The 14167-nt window shown below is 36.8% G+C and overlaps 2 gene segments (V, D, J or C); both read right to left on the bottom strand.

Annotated features, from left to right (window-relative positions):
- The window catches only part of LOC127687769 (Ig heavy chain V region 3-like), a 906657-nt gene that overhangs the window by 94652 nt on the left and 797838 nt on the right, over nucleotides 1-14167 (bottom strand).
- On the bottom strand, nucleotides 10272-11031 carry LOC127686814 (Ig heavy chain V region 186-1-like). The segment is given in 2 exon segments: nucleotides 10272-10830; nucleotides 10914-11031. Coding segments are annotated over 2 exon segments (414 nt in total).

The following is a 14167-nucleotide window of genomic DNA, read 5'->3' as shown; positions in this document are numbered from 1 at the left end:
AAAGAGCATACACTGGCTAGTACTAGGATCCCTGAACATATGTAGCAGATATGCAGTTCAGTCTTCCTGCAAATTCCCCCAAAACTTGAGTGGGGGCTTTCCCTAAAGATGTTGCCTTCCTGTGGATTTTTCTCCTTAACTCACCTGCCTTATCTGGCTACGTTGGAAGACACTGTGGCTAGTACTGCAGAGACTTGTTGTGCCAACGTAGTGTGATACCCAGGGAGGGGAGGGCATCACCCTCTCAGAGGAGAAGGGGATAAGAGAGATAATGTGTGAGAGGGGGACTAGAAAATGAAAATGAATAAATAATGAAAAAAATTAACAAATAACAGAAATTTATTTTTCCACTTTGACTTCAATGCGAATGAATACCAAAAGATTTTGAAATTGACACTAACTTGGAGCATCATTGGATCTATTAACCATACTTAAGGGTGGACACATGTAGAGAAATGAAAGGACAATACAAAGTTGGAAGGTCTATGCTCACGGACTGTGTAAGAGTGTCCTAACATGGCACTGATGTTTGTGTGAACATACATAGCAGAGGAGGCCTTGTCTGACATAATTGGGATGTGAGGCTATTGGCCCTCTGGAGGTTGGATGCCCAGCATAGGGGAATTCTATGGTGGTGAAGCAGGAGTGGGTGGGTGTGGGAACACATTCCTAGAAGCAGGGGGGGTGTATGGGATAAGGGGGTTGCAGAGGGCAAACTGGGAAGGAGGACAATGTTTGAAACGCAAATAAATAAAAATTTAAAAATAAAATAAAAACTAAGTTTATTTTCCATGCAAAAACAAAACAAAACAAACAAACAAACAAACAAACAAACAAACAAAAAAACAAAACCACAAAAACAAAATGAAAAGAAGAGGCCTGGGCAGCTTCTTCGGTGTATTGGATATATTTATACTGGAGATGGTTGAACTAAGTACAATGAAATTTTCAAGGGCAGTGCGACTCTGAATTATAGCTACAGTATCTGCTGTAGCACTACTCACATACGAAATTCCCTTAAAATTTTAATTAGAAAGTTTAAACATCAACAAGAAGTCTTACCTTAGTGTCAACTCCTTAAGTATTCTATGTTTAGTATTGCTCACTGAGTGAGGGGATCTAGGAATTCTTGGCTCTCCTCCTTTGATGGATCTACAGGATCAGGACTAGGATGACTTCTTAAAGAAAATGAATATTTGCATCTCCTCAGTCTCTGAACTAGAACACTCATGGGTGTCTACATCAATCATTACATGCTTCACTCAGAAGCCTCTGTGATGAGAATAGCAACAGTTTAATGCATATAAACATATATTATGAGGCAGTTTGTCAACTTGACAATTAACAATGCAACTAGGGTCTATGAGACCTATGTCATCTACACATGCGATTTTTACCATGTTTACCTGGTATGAAGTCTTTCCTATGGAGCAGGGCACATGCCCAATTGGAAAGCAGTTGGTGACTACACAACACTTATGTAGTACTGGGTACATCCTACATGAATGATGATATTGCAAAATGCTAGCTTAGGTACTGTATAAGATCACTCGGGCCTTTGTGTTTCTTCTAAGCTGCCTGGCACTGTCCTGCACTAAGAAATCAAAACAGCAGATAGAATATCCTCATCAGTTGAAGGTTGGTTTCTCAATGTCTTGTACCATAGTCCTTATCTAAGTGAAAATTAGAGAAAGTAAGTACACCAATTAGAACAATGCAAATGAGATCCAAAATTTCCACTAGAGAATTCCTAAATCTGATAAACAACTTCAGAAAGGTGACTGGATATAAAATTGACTCAAACAAATCAGTAGCCTTCCCCTACTCAAAGGATAAACAAGCTGACAAAGAATTAAGGGAAATGACACCCTTCACAATTATCACAAATGACATTACATAACTTGGTGTGACTCTAACCAAGACAATGAAACATTCGTATAACAAGAATTTCAAGCCTCTGAAGAAAGAAATTGAAGAAGATCTCAGAAGATGGAAAAGATCTCCCATGCTCATGGATTGACAGGGTTAATATAGTAAAAATAGCTATCTTGCTGAAAGCAATCTACAGATTCATCACAATCCCCATCAAAATGCCAAATCAAATCTTTATAGAGCTAGAAATAGCAATCTGAAAATTCATTTGGAGTAACAAAGAATCCAGGATAGTGAAAATTATTCTCCAGAACAAAAGAACTTCTGGGGAATCATCTCTGACCTCAAGCTCTACTGCAGAGAAATAGTGACAAAAACTGTATGGTATTAATACAGAGACATACAAGAAGATCAATGGAAAAGAACTGAAGACGCAGAAGTGAACCCACACACCTATGATCACTTTATCTTTGACAAAGGAGCTAAAAACATCCAGTGGGAAAAAAAGACAGCATTTTTAACAAACAATGCTGGATCAACTGGAGGTCAGCATGTAGGAAAATGCAAGTCAACACATTCTTATCTCCTTATACAAAGCTCGACTCCAAGTGGATCAACAACCTTCACATAGAACCAGATACACTGAAGCTTATAGAGGAAAAAGTGGGGAAGAGTCTTGAACACATGGGCACAGGGGAAAATTTCCTGAACAGAACACCAATGGCTTTTGCTCTAAGAACAAGAATCGCCAAATTGGATCTCATAAAATTGCAAAGTTTCTGTAAGTCAAAGGACACTGTCAATAGGACAAAATGTTAACAAACAGATTGGGAAAAGATCTTTACCAATCCTCCATCTGATAGAGGGCTAATATCCAATGTATACAAAGAACTCAAGGAATTAGACACCAAAGAACAAAATATACCTATTAATAAATGGGATACAGAACTCAACAAAGATTTCTCAACTGAGGAATATTAAATGGCTGAGAAGCATTCAAAGAAATGTTCAACATTCTTAGTCATCAGAGAAATGCAAATGAAAAATGATGAGATTCCACCTCACACAAGTCAGAATGGCTAAAATCAAAAACTCAGAGGACAGCCGATACAGGTTAGTATGTGGACAAAGAGGAAGACTCCTCCATTGCTGTTGGGATTACAAGCTGGTAAAACCACTCTGGAAATTAGTTTGGTGATTCCTCAGACAATTAGATAGAGTACTACCTGCCTGAGAACCCAGATATACCACGCCTGGAGATATATCCAGAAAATGCCCCAACATGTAATAAGGATAAATGCTCCACTATGCTCATAGCAGCATCTTTTATAATAGCCAGAAGCTGGAAAGAACCCAGATGTCCTTCAACAAAGGAGTTGTATACAAAAAAATGTAGTATATTTAGACTATGGAATACTATTCAGCTGTTATAAACAATGAATTCATGTAACTCTTTGGCATAAGGATGGAACCAGAAAGTGTCATTCTGAGTGAGGTAACCCAATCACAAAAAAACACACATGGTATGCACTCATTGATAAGTGGATATTAGCCCAAAAGTTCAGAAAATTCACAGACCACAGGAAGCTCAAGAATATGGAAGACCAAAGTGTGGGTGCTTAGGTTTTTCTGAGAAAGGGAACAGAATATTCCCAAGAGCAATTATGGACACAAAGTGTGGGGCAGAGACTAAAAGAAAGTCCACCAAGATACTGTACTACCTGGGGATTCTTCCTATAAAGAATCACCAAACTCCGACATTAATGTGGATCCCAAGAAGTGCTTCCCTAAAGGAGCCTGATATGGTGGTCTCCTGAGGGGCCCTGCCAGAGACTTACAGATCCAGAGGCAGATTCTATCAGTCAACCATTGGTCTGAGCTCAGATCCCCAATGGAGGAGTTGGAGAGAAGACTAGAAGAACTAAAGGGGTTTGCAGCCTTATAGGAAGAATGAGGATTTTAGACAAGCAGATACCCCAGGCCTATCAGGGACAAAGCCATCAACCAACTGGTACACTGGAATCAAGGGGTTTTAACTGCATTTGTTATGAAAGAATGCCTTGTCTGGCATTGGTGGGAGGAGAAGTCCTTGTTCCTATTAAATATCAATAGATTCCACAGGGTGGGGAAATCAAGGGATGTGTTGGTTGGAGTGTTTTGTGTGAAGGAGCATCTTTATGGAGGCAGGGGTTGTTCAGATGGGTTGGGGGATTTCTGGGTGGGAAGGAAACTGGGAAATAGAATAACACTTGAAATATAAATGAGGAATATATTCAATTAAAAAAAGAGAAAAAAGAGATAGAATCATGATATGGATGTAGAAAAATTGTAATTGTTTCTCATTGTTGGAGTGAGTGTAACCTAATATAGTGTGTTGACTTTGCAATTCTGTTTGAAAATGTCACCAAAAAGAGTAAATAAAACTGAGCTGTCCTAGATCAATCCTTCCCAAGCATGAACTGAAATGATTCTATATTACTACAGAGACACTTGCACATCTGTGTTTATTGCTGTTCCATGCAGAGCAGTTGGGAAAGGGAAGGACAAATAAATGCTGACAATATGTGGAGTACAGACTATGAAATATTCCTCAGTGTAAAAACATGAATTATGAAGTTTATACATATGTGGAAGACCTTGGAAAAAATGCTTGGTGAGGTCACCCAGGTCCATAGAAACATATGCTTTATATTTTCTTTTATATGTAGCTCCATGATTTGAATGTTTTTTTTTAATTTGTAGAGGCCAATAAGCTAGGAATGGGCTATTGGGGTATGAGAAATATAAATATGATATAGTGAAATTGAGATAAAATGAAACCAGAGAGCTCAGATAGATGAGGCATCATATTTCAAATATGACATGGTGGTGTGAAATGGAGACTAAGACATTGGTGTAGCATAAACCGTATGAAAGTGTAAACACAGAGGTAAGATGAAATCCAAAATGTTCAGTGTGAGTTAAAGTAAAAAATATAGAGGATATAGAATGCATGTAGCACAAGAAAACACATTAAGGGTATTGGGAGTAAAATATGTGCATTTTGGAGAATAAAGTAATATTACTTAAATATTTATTTCTAAACTAATAGTCAAAAAATAGTCAACACTTCATAGTTGCCTAGTACACATTTGGGAATGTCTTCATATTGATGGGTTAAGTTTATTTTTGTAATGTAGTGGGGATTTTTGCGTCTTCTGATACTTGATTTTTTTTATCAAAGTTAATACAGGTAAGGAAAGAGTGTGAAAAATATATGATATACAGACTTGAACTTTAGTTTTTAGTATTATCTCAGTGGTCTGGTTCTTGTCATGCTCTATGGTTATGTGAGTTATACACCTGCAGAAAGCTGAGTAGAAAGCACAGGGGTGAGCTTTGAATTTTGGTTTAATGTACAAATCATTGAATAGAGGTACCTGCATGGGAGGACAGTGTATTTCACAAAAAAAAAAACATACTTCCAGACATAACATTACTCATGTACATGTGAACCTACAGAGATGGTGAGAGTATGCACAGGGTATGCACAGACTCCATCCAATTGAAGACCTAGTGCTGATAGAAGGACATGGCCACAGGTTCTCACCATTAAGCAAGAAGTGGTAGGAATTGACATTCGTGTCCAAAGAAAAATTAGCTTTCTCTGATGGAGCATTATTGGGTTTATTAACTACATTAAATGATGGATGCCCGTATAAGAGTAGAAGGCCAACACAAATTAAACTCAACAGTGTTTTGGTTGATATTTACTGCCATTGTTTTCTGCATTAATTTTAATGCACAAGTCTTTGGAATACATATCATGGTTACAGGGGTGCATTTTAAGTGTGCGTGTTTCATCTTTTTTACAAATTTTATACAAAATTTATGTCTTTTATCTTTCTTCATTTTAATTTTTTAAAATCTTTATTAGATATTTTCTTTATTTACATTTCAAATCTTATCCCCTTTCCTGGGATAAGATTTCATATCCCCTCTCAAAACACACTATCCCATCCCCCCACCCCCTGCCCCTGCTCACCAACCCACCTATTCCAGAATCCCTGTCTTAGCATTCACCTATACTGGGGCATCAAGCCTTCCCAGGCACAAGGGCCTCTCCTCCTTTGATGTCATTCTCTGCTGCTTGTGTAGATGGAGCCATGGTTCCCTCCACATGTACACTTTGGTTTGTAGTCTAGTCCCTGGGAGTTCTGGGAGTACTTGTTGATTCATATTGTTGTTCCTCCTATGGCGCTGTAAGGTCCTTAAACTTCTTCAGTCTTTTCTGTATCTCCTCCATTGGGGATATTGTGTTCAGTCCAATGGTTTGCTGAGAGCATCCACCTCTGTATTTGTCAGTTAAGGGCAGAGCAACTCAGGAGACAGCTATATCAGGCTTCTGTCAGCAAGCATTTGTTGGCATCGACAATAGAGTATGGGTTTGGTGATTGTAAATGGGATTAATCCACATGTGGGGCAGTCTCTGGATAGTCTTTTATTCAGTCTCTGCTCCATGTTTTGTCTCTGTATCTCCTCCCATGGATATTTTATTCTCCATTCTAAGAAGGACCAAAGTATCCACACTTCGGTCTTCCTTCTTCTTCTTCTTCTTCTTCTTCTTCTTCTTCTTCTTCTTCTTCTTCTTCTTCTTCTTCTTCTTCTTCTTCTTCTTCTTCTTCTTCTTCTTCTTCTTTAGCTTCATTTGGTCTGTGAATTGTGTCTTAGGTATTCTGAGATTCTGGGTTAATATCCACTTATCAGTGGGTACATATTGTGTGTGTTCCTCTGTGATTGTGTTAACTTCACTCAGGATAGTATTTTCTAGTTCCATCCATTTGCCAAAGAATTTCATGAATTCATTGTTTTTAATAGCTGAGTAGAATTTTATTGTGTAAATATATCACATTTTTGGTATCAATTGCTCTGTTGAGGCTTATCTGGGTTCCTCCAGGTTCTGGCTATTATAAATAAGGCTACTATGAATATAGTAGAGCATGTGTCATTATTTCATATTGGAGAATTTCCGGGTATATTCCCAGGAGTGGTATAGCTGGATACTCAGGTAGTACTATGTACAATTTTCTGAGGAACTGACAAACTGATTTTCATAGAGGTCATACCAGCTTGCAGTCTCACCAGAAATGGACATGTGTTCCTCTTCCTCCACATCCTCCCCACTGTCTGCTGTGTCCTGTGTTTTTGATCTTAGCCTTTCTCAAGGTTTTGTCGAGGAATATCAGACTTGTATTGATTTGCATTTCCCTGATGACTGAAAGTGCTGAACATTTCTTTAGGTGCTTCTCATCCATTCAATATTCCTCAGTTTTGAATTCTTTGTTTATCTCTGTATCATATTTTTAATAGGGTTATTTGGTTCTCTAGAGTCTAATTTCTTGATTTCTTTGTATATATTGGATATTATCCATCTATCTGATATAGGATTGGTCAAGATATTTTCCAAATGTGTTGGTTGCTGTCTTTTCTTATTGACAGTGTCTTTGCCTTACAGAAACTGTGTAATTTTATGAGATACTATTCACAGACCACATGACGCTTAAGAAGTAAGACCAAAGTGTAGATATTTTGGTCCTTCTTATAAGGCAGATCACAACAACCATGGGAGGAGATACATAGACAGAGTGTGGAGCAACAATGGAAGGAAAGGACTTCCAGAGACTGCTGCTCTTGGGGATCCATCCCACATACTGTCACCAAACCCAGACAGTAATGTGGATGCCAACAAGAGATTGCTGATAGGAGCCTGATGCAGCTGTTTCCTAAGAGGCTCTGACAGTACCAGACAAATACAGAGGTGGGTGTTCTGAGCCAACCATTGGACTGAGCACAAAGTCCCCGATGGAGGAGCAAGAAAAAGGACCCAAGGAGCATAGGGAGAAGTCAGCCCCATAGGAGAAACAACCCTATGAACCAACTAGTACCCAGGGACAAAACTACTAACAAAAGAGTACGCATGGAAGGACCCATGGCTCCAGCTGCATATGTAGCAGAGGATGTCTTTGTTGGACAGCAAAGGCCGGAGAGGCCCTTGGCTCTGAGAAAGCTCAATTCCCCAGTATAGGGGAATACCAGGACAGGGAAGCAGGAGTGTGTGAGTAGGTGAGTAGGGGGAAGGAAGCAACGGGATAGGGTTTTTTTCAGAGGGGAAACCAGAAATTTCAGAAAATTTAAAATGTAAATAAAGAAAATATCTAATAAAAAAGAAATTTCTCTGTTTTTTCCACTGGATGGTTTTAGCTCCTATGTCAATGGTCAAGTGACCATAGGCATGTGGGTTCATTTCTGGGTCTTCAATTCTGTTCCATTGATCCCCCTGCCTGTCACTACGCCAATATTAATCAGTTTTTATCACTATTGCTTTGTAGCACAGCTTGAGATTCTAGATGCTGATTTCCCCAGATGTTCTTTTATTGTTATGAAAATTTTCGCTATTCTGGGTTTTTTGTTTTTCCAGATGACTTTGAGAATTGCTTTTTCTAACCATATGAAGGATTGATTTGACATTTTGATGGGGATTGCATTGAATCTGTAGTTCACTTTCCGATTTACATTATTAATTAAAATATATCTAAAATGAACGATCTGTGCTCTGACTCTGCAAAGTCCAAACCAGGTTGACAAAGTCAATGTGCACAACATTCTCATTCTCACTTTCACATGGTGTGTTTTCTTCTATGACATCTGCAAGAACATACTTAAGAAATCAAATATTTCCTAGTACAAATTGTTCTGTATCCCTAGAGATTAATAATGGAAAAATCAATTACTAAAAAAAAAACACTAATGTGCACACACAAACAAAGAGAGATAGAGACAGAGAGACAGAGAGAGTCAGAGAGAGACAGAGAGAGACAGAGAGACAGAAAGACACACAGACAGAGAGATTGAGAGTCTAAAGCCCAAACATTGTATTTATGTATATTACACCACCTAAGAATGACACATTTTACATATGCCTTGTCATCCTGGATTTTGAATACACTTTAAAGATTTAAACAAAGTCATGATACTTTGGAGCATATGAGAAATTTACACAACAGATATTAGACATTTTTGTTTATATTTTACAATTATTTCTTCTATGTATTATTGAAAATAGATGGCTTCATGCAATATATTCTGATTACTGGTTTCCATTAGCCAATTCTGTTGTCATTTTCTCCCACCTCTATACAGTTTCTTTATAAAATTAAAAAACAGAATCTAAAAATAATAAAATGAAAAGTAAACAAATGAGAATACATACAAATACACACACACTCACACAGAGAGAGACTTAAGAGTTAGAGAGATGGGGAGAGAGACAGAGACAGAGACATAAATAGAGGGAGAGAGAAATAAACCCACATGTTTTACTTAAATATTTCACAACACATTAGAATGTGACAAGTGCCTTATCCTTAAATACTTTCATGCCTGAGTTCTGATTACACTTTGAACAATTGAAACAAAGACATGAGACGTAAAGTATGGGCACTTGAGCATATGAGATAGATACACAACAAAGATATTATCAGAATGATTTATTTATTAAATTTTTAAAGTTCTCTTTTTTTCTATTTCTATTGGAAATACATTTGTTCCTGCAATGTACTGTGAATACTGATTTCCCTTCCGCAATATTCCCAAATCTTATACCTGCTTGATTCTGTTTATTTATTTATTTAGAAAACATAAAGTACATAAAGACAATAAAAAAGAAAAAATAAAGGTTTATAAAGAAAACATAAACAAATGTGAATAACACAAAACAAGCAGAATAGAAGTCACTAAAAACAAACTTAAGAAACACATGTGGATGCAGAGACACACATTCACAAATACTCTACAGAACAAAGCTGAACAACAGATAGGCAATGAACTATGATTGCTGATACTGTATCAGTACAGGTCCATGTTTTAAAAGGGCTAGTGACTGTGGGGATGACTATTGCATCTCAGAGGAAATAAATATGGGATCAAACACTTATATATATTCTCAGAACCTACATAATTTAACAGGTAGATAAAATGTGATGGTAATGGATCTTGCAGAAAAGTGATTTAGGAGTATTTTGAACAACCTACAGTATTATATTTGTATGCCTGTCTATGCCTTCTATAAATATTCTAATATAAATATTCCACACATTCTAAGAGATGGGAATGTTTTTGAGAACACATGGCAACATGTAGAAACACACCAGTGATCACATATTGCTTAAGACTTTGAAGGAGTGTTTGTTTGGCCAGATGTAGGTGATTTGGATTTTATAGGTCAAACTCATATTATACATTATTCCCAACAATACAAAAATGTTCTATTCTCTCAGGATAAAGTGAAACTTTTATCATGTATCACCATACTATTCCATTTTAATTGGTTTATAGAATAAGAAAAATGTCAATGGAGGTGGTCATTGGTGAAGAGATTGACAAGGTATGGTAAACTCTAGGTTCATCCTTGTCCAGCATCACTTTATTAATAGATAGGCATTTACAAAGATGACAAAAGGACTGTAGGACTATGAGGAGAAAGCAATAAATAAATATCCAAAATTGGAATTTCTGAGAAGGTCTAAAGATTATTTTTTAAGCCATCTCAGTCCTAGTGCAGCTTCCTGCTTCTCCAGGGTTTCTGACACACCCAGGATGTGGTTACAATACTGTGTCTTGCACAGTAATAGACGGCAGAGTCCTCAGAAGTCAGGCTGCTGAGTTGCATGTAGGCTGTGCTGGAGGATGTGTCTGCAGTCATTGTGGCCTTGCCTTTGAATTTCTCATTGTATCCAGTACGACCATCTTCAGGATCAATCCATCCTATCCATTCCAGGCCCTGTCCAGGTCTCTGCTTTACCCAGTGCATATAGTAGTTAATGAAGGTGTAACCAGAAGCCTTGCAGGACAGCTTCACTGAAGACCCAGGCTTCACCAGCTCAGCCCCAGACTGCTGTAGCTGGACCTGTGTGTGGACACCTGTGGAGGCAAAGGCAGAGTGGATGTCAATGCCATCCCATGCTGTTTCTCTTCTTCAAATTTGGAGCTGGTGAGCCCCTTACCTGTAGTTACTGACAGGAGAAAGAGAACGACCCAGCTCCATTCCATGGTTATAGTCAGTGTTTTCAGGGACTGCAGAGAGGACACCGACCATAGGTTGCTTTCACGGTGTGGACATCCCTGTATTTACTGCCATAGATTCAATGAATTTACATATTCATGAGCAGTTACTTCTTAGGTAAGAACCTAGTCCAACTAGAGAAGAACTGGAGACGAAGGACTGAAAAGGCATGTGTGTCTGGTAGCAGAATATTCAAGTCCATGTCCTAATCTTCTCTGAGGAAGTGCATCCCATACACCATCCCTGAATCCTGGTTATGTGTTGTGGATGTAACTTCAGGGACTAAGCTCTCAATGCATTCATGGTCTGAGTCTGCTGCTCTAATTTGCGACAATGTTATCACGTGTATTTACAGATGGTGCTTTGTGATGATGATGATGATTTTGATGATGAATTCCCCAAATGGCTAACTTTTAAGAATTAGAATATTTTTATATAAATGAAAGTAATATTTACCTTTCATACAGGTCATATACTTCAAAATCAAGTAAAATGAATAAATATAAATGTAGTTAAATATTTACACATCTATGATTATTACAACACTATAATGATTAACAAAATTATAGATATAAGCTAGAGATGTATATATGAATGATTTTATCACTAAGCAAAATATATATAAAATGTTTTTGACCAGAAATGAAGAAGAAATTTACATGGCTTTTGGAAAAAATATGTATGCTATGATATATAACTATATTAATACAGTCACAAAATCACACACATTAAGTGTGACCCTTATTGTTTACTCTTATATTTCTCATAGTAAAAGACAAGTACATATTCAAATACAAGATAATGTACCAATTGTACCATAGAATAATAGGAAAATAGGAAGAACAAAACTGTGCAGAAGGAAAAGGCACATTGTACAAAATATATATGTATGAAAACAGTATGCATATGTAAAGTTGTTATTTACATATTTATAAGGACTTTTATTCTTTGAAATTTTTTAATCATATATGAATATACTATGATCAACCACCACTCTTAAGATTCTCAACACAATCTACCACCACTAGGTCCCTGATGTTCCTTCTGGAACTTTCCAATAAGTCTCTTTCCTAACATCCTGACCTCTTCTGTTTCAATAACTAATGACACAGTTAGTTTTATTAGTACTACTTATATAGACATAGGGTCATCACTGGTAGAGTGAACCTCCAAAAATCTTCAACAAAAAAGAAATTATATTTTGCCCATTAGTCAACAAATACCAAAAGACCTTCTGCTTGCTGTGGTCACCTAAGAGTACCTCCCATGGCAAAGCTTCCCAGTATACATCTTTACCTGCTCAGTAATTTTGAGGTCTCTCATGTGGCAATTTTCACTGGTTTGATTAGTATGCTTTTTTGCTGGTAAATATAGATACTGAGAGTTCATATGTGCTCTAAGAACAGTTAAATCCCTGGAGATAAGATTCCATGTCCTTTAACACGATTGTCTCTATGTTATATTCTTTTCCATGTTTCATGATGGTCTTTGACTCTGGGGTAAGAGGTTGGTATCATTGAATTACCTGTTGCTGAATACTCTGTCAATCATTCTCAACACTCTGATTACTCCTGAATGTCTTCATCAGTCATTAAATGCATATAGCACAAATGAGCCTCTGTGACCAAGGCTCAGACAGTATACTGGATATAAACATAAATATTTATAAGGCAGTTTGACAATATGACCCTTAGCAATACAACTAGGGCCTATATCATCTCTAAAAAGGGTCTTTAGTTACACTTGCCTGGGATGAAGCCTTTCTATGAACACTTAAAAATATAATGAATAAAATTATGTTGTTTCCAAGAAATAACGCTCTCACACATCTACTCAAATGACTCTACATCTTACTGTAAGGTAACTCATACATTGAAGTTTATTCACAGCATGTTATTCATGATCTTTTAACAATATAGAGGAAGGAATCATTGCAGATTTCTAATAAAGCATAAATATAAAAGGACAAATTGTATAGAAAAGTGAATATTGCTCAGTGATAAAGCAAGAATTATCTGATTTATAAATATATGTAACAGGAAAAAATATACTAAATTGGTCACCCATGTCCATGAAGCAAGTTCTTTATGTTCTCATTCATACATGTTACAAGATTTTAATATTTTTTGGTATATTTAATTTTAGAAGCTGGGTGTCTAGAAATGGGAGAGTGGAATATGAGAATTTTACAAATGTTACATTGTGAAATAGAGATAAAAATGGAGAGTAGAGCATTTTAAAATTGAGATTATAAGAGCCAGAGCAGTTGCAGGACTTCAAGGAAAATGTCTTCCAGATACAATGGGACTGATGCACATATGAATTCACAGAGACTGTGACTGCAGGCATGGAGCCTGAAACAAGTCAACCCAAATAAAATCCACAAGTTGGGATACAAAAATGGACACAGGATCTCAGTCCTAACCAACAAAAATCATAACTGGCACTAACATGTAAAGGAATAATTAGACTTCTCAAGTGGAGACTCACAGGGAATGTTAAGCACAATTAATCATGAAGACATGCTTAGCAGTTGATAGCCAGAAAATGAACAAATGAACTCAATGTTATTTTTGCAGGCATTTTGCTAATATTTTCTTGTTCACCTCCTTTTTGTTTCATTTATATTTTGCCTATATATTATTGCTACAAAGTTGTCATTCTCTCTCTCTCTCTCTATCTCTCTCTCTCCCTCCCTCCTTCCCTCTCTCTCTCCCTCTCCTTCTCCCTCTCCCTCTCCCTTCCCTCTTTCTCCTCCTCTCTCTCTTCCTCTCACTTTAGCTTGCTATATTTGTGTGTCTTGATTTTTGATTGTTTTTGTTTTGTTTCTGCTTGTTTTTAATACCCCTTTAAATTTCTTTCTGTTTTTTTGTTTTGTTTTGTTTCTGCTTGTTTTCAATACGCCTTTAAATTTCTTTCTGTTTTTTGTTTGTTTGTTTGTTTGTTTGTTTTGGTTCTGCTTGTTTTTAATACCCCTTTAAATTTCTTTCTGTTTTTTTTTTTTTTTTGTTTTTATTTGTTTGTGTTTTTTTGCTTATGTTCAGAATGAAAAAAGGTATGTAGTTTCAGGAATTCAGAGGTACAAAGACCTGGAAATATTTGGGGGTGGGGTGGGGAAATTCGTTATTAGAACATGTTGTATCACTTTTTTTTCAAATAGTTATGAAAACTGAACAAAAACAAATTAACATAAAG

The sequence above is a fragment of the Apodemus sylvaticus genome, chromosome 6 (assembly GCF_947179515.1).
Source record: "Apodemus sylvaticus chromosome 6, mApoSyl1.1, whole genome shotgun sequence".
NCBI classification, from domain to species: domain Eukaryota; kingdom Metazoa; phylum Chordata; class Mammalia; order Rodentia; family Muridae; genus Apodemus; species Apodemus sylvaticus.
This window is presented reverse-complemented; position numbering and strand designations above follow the sequence as displayed.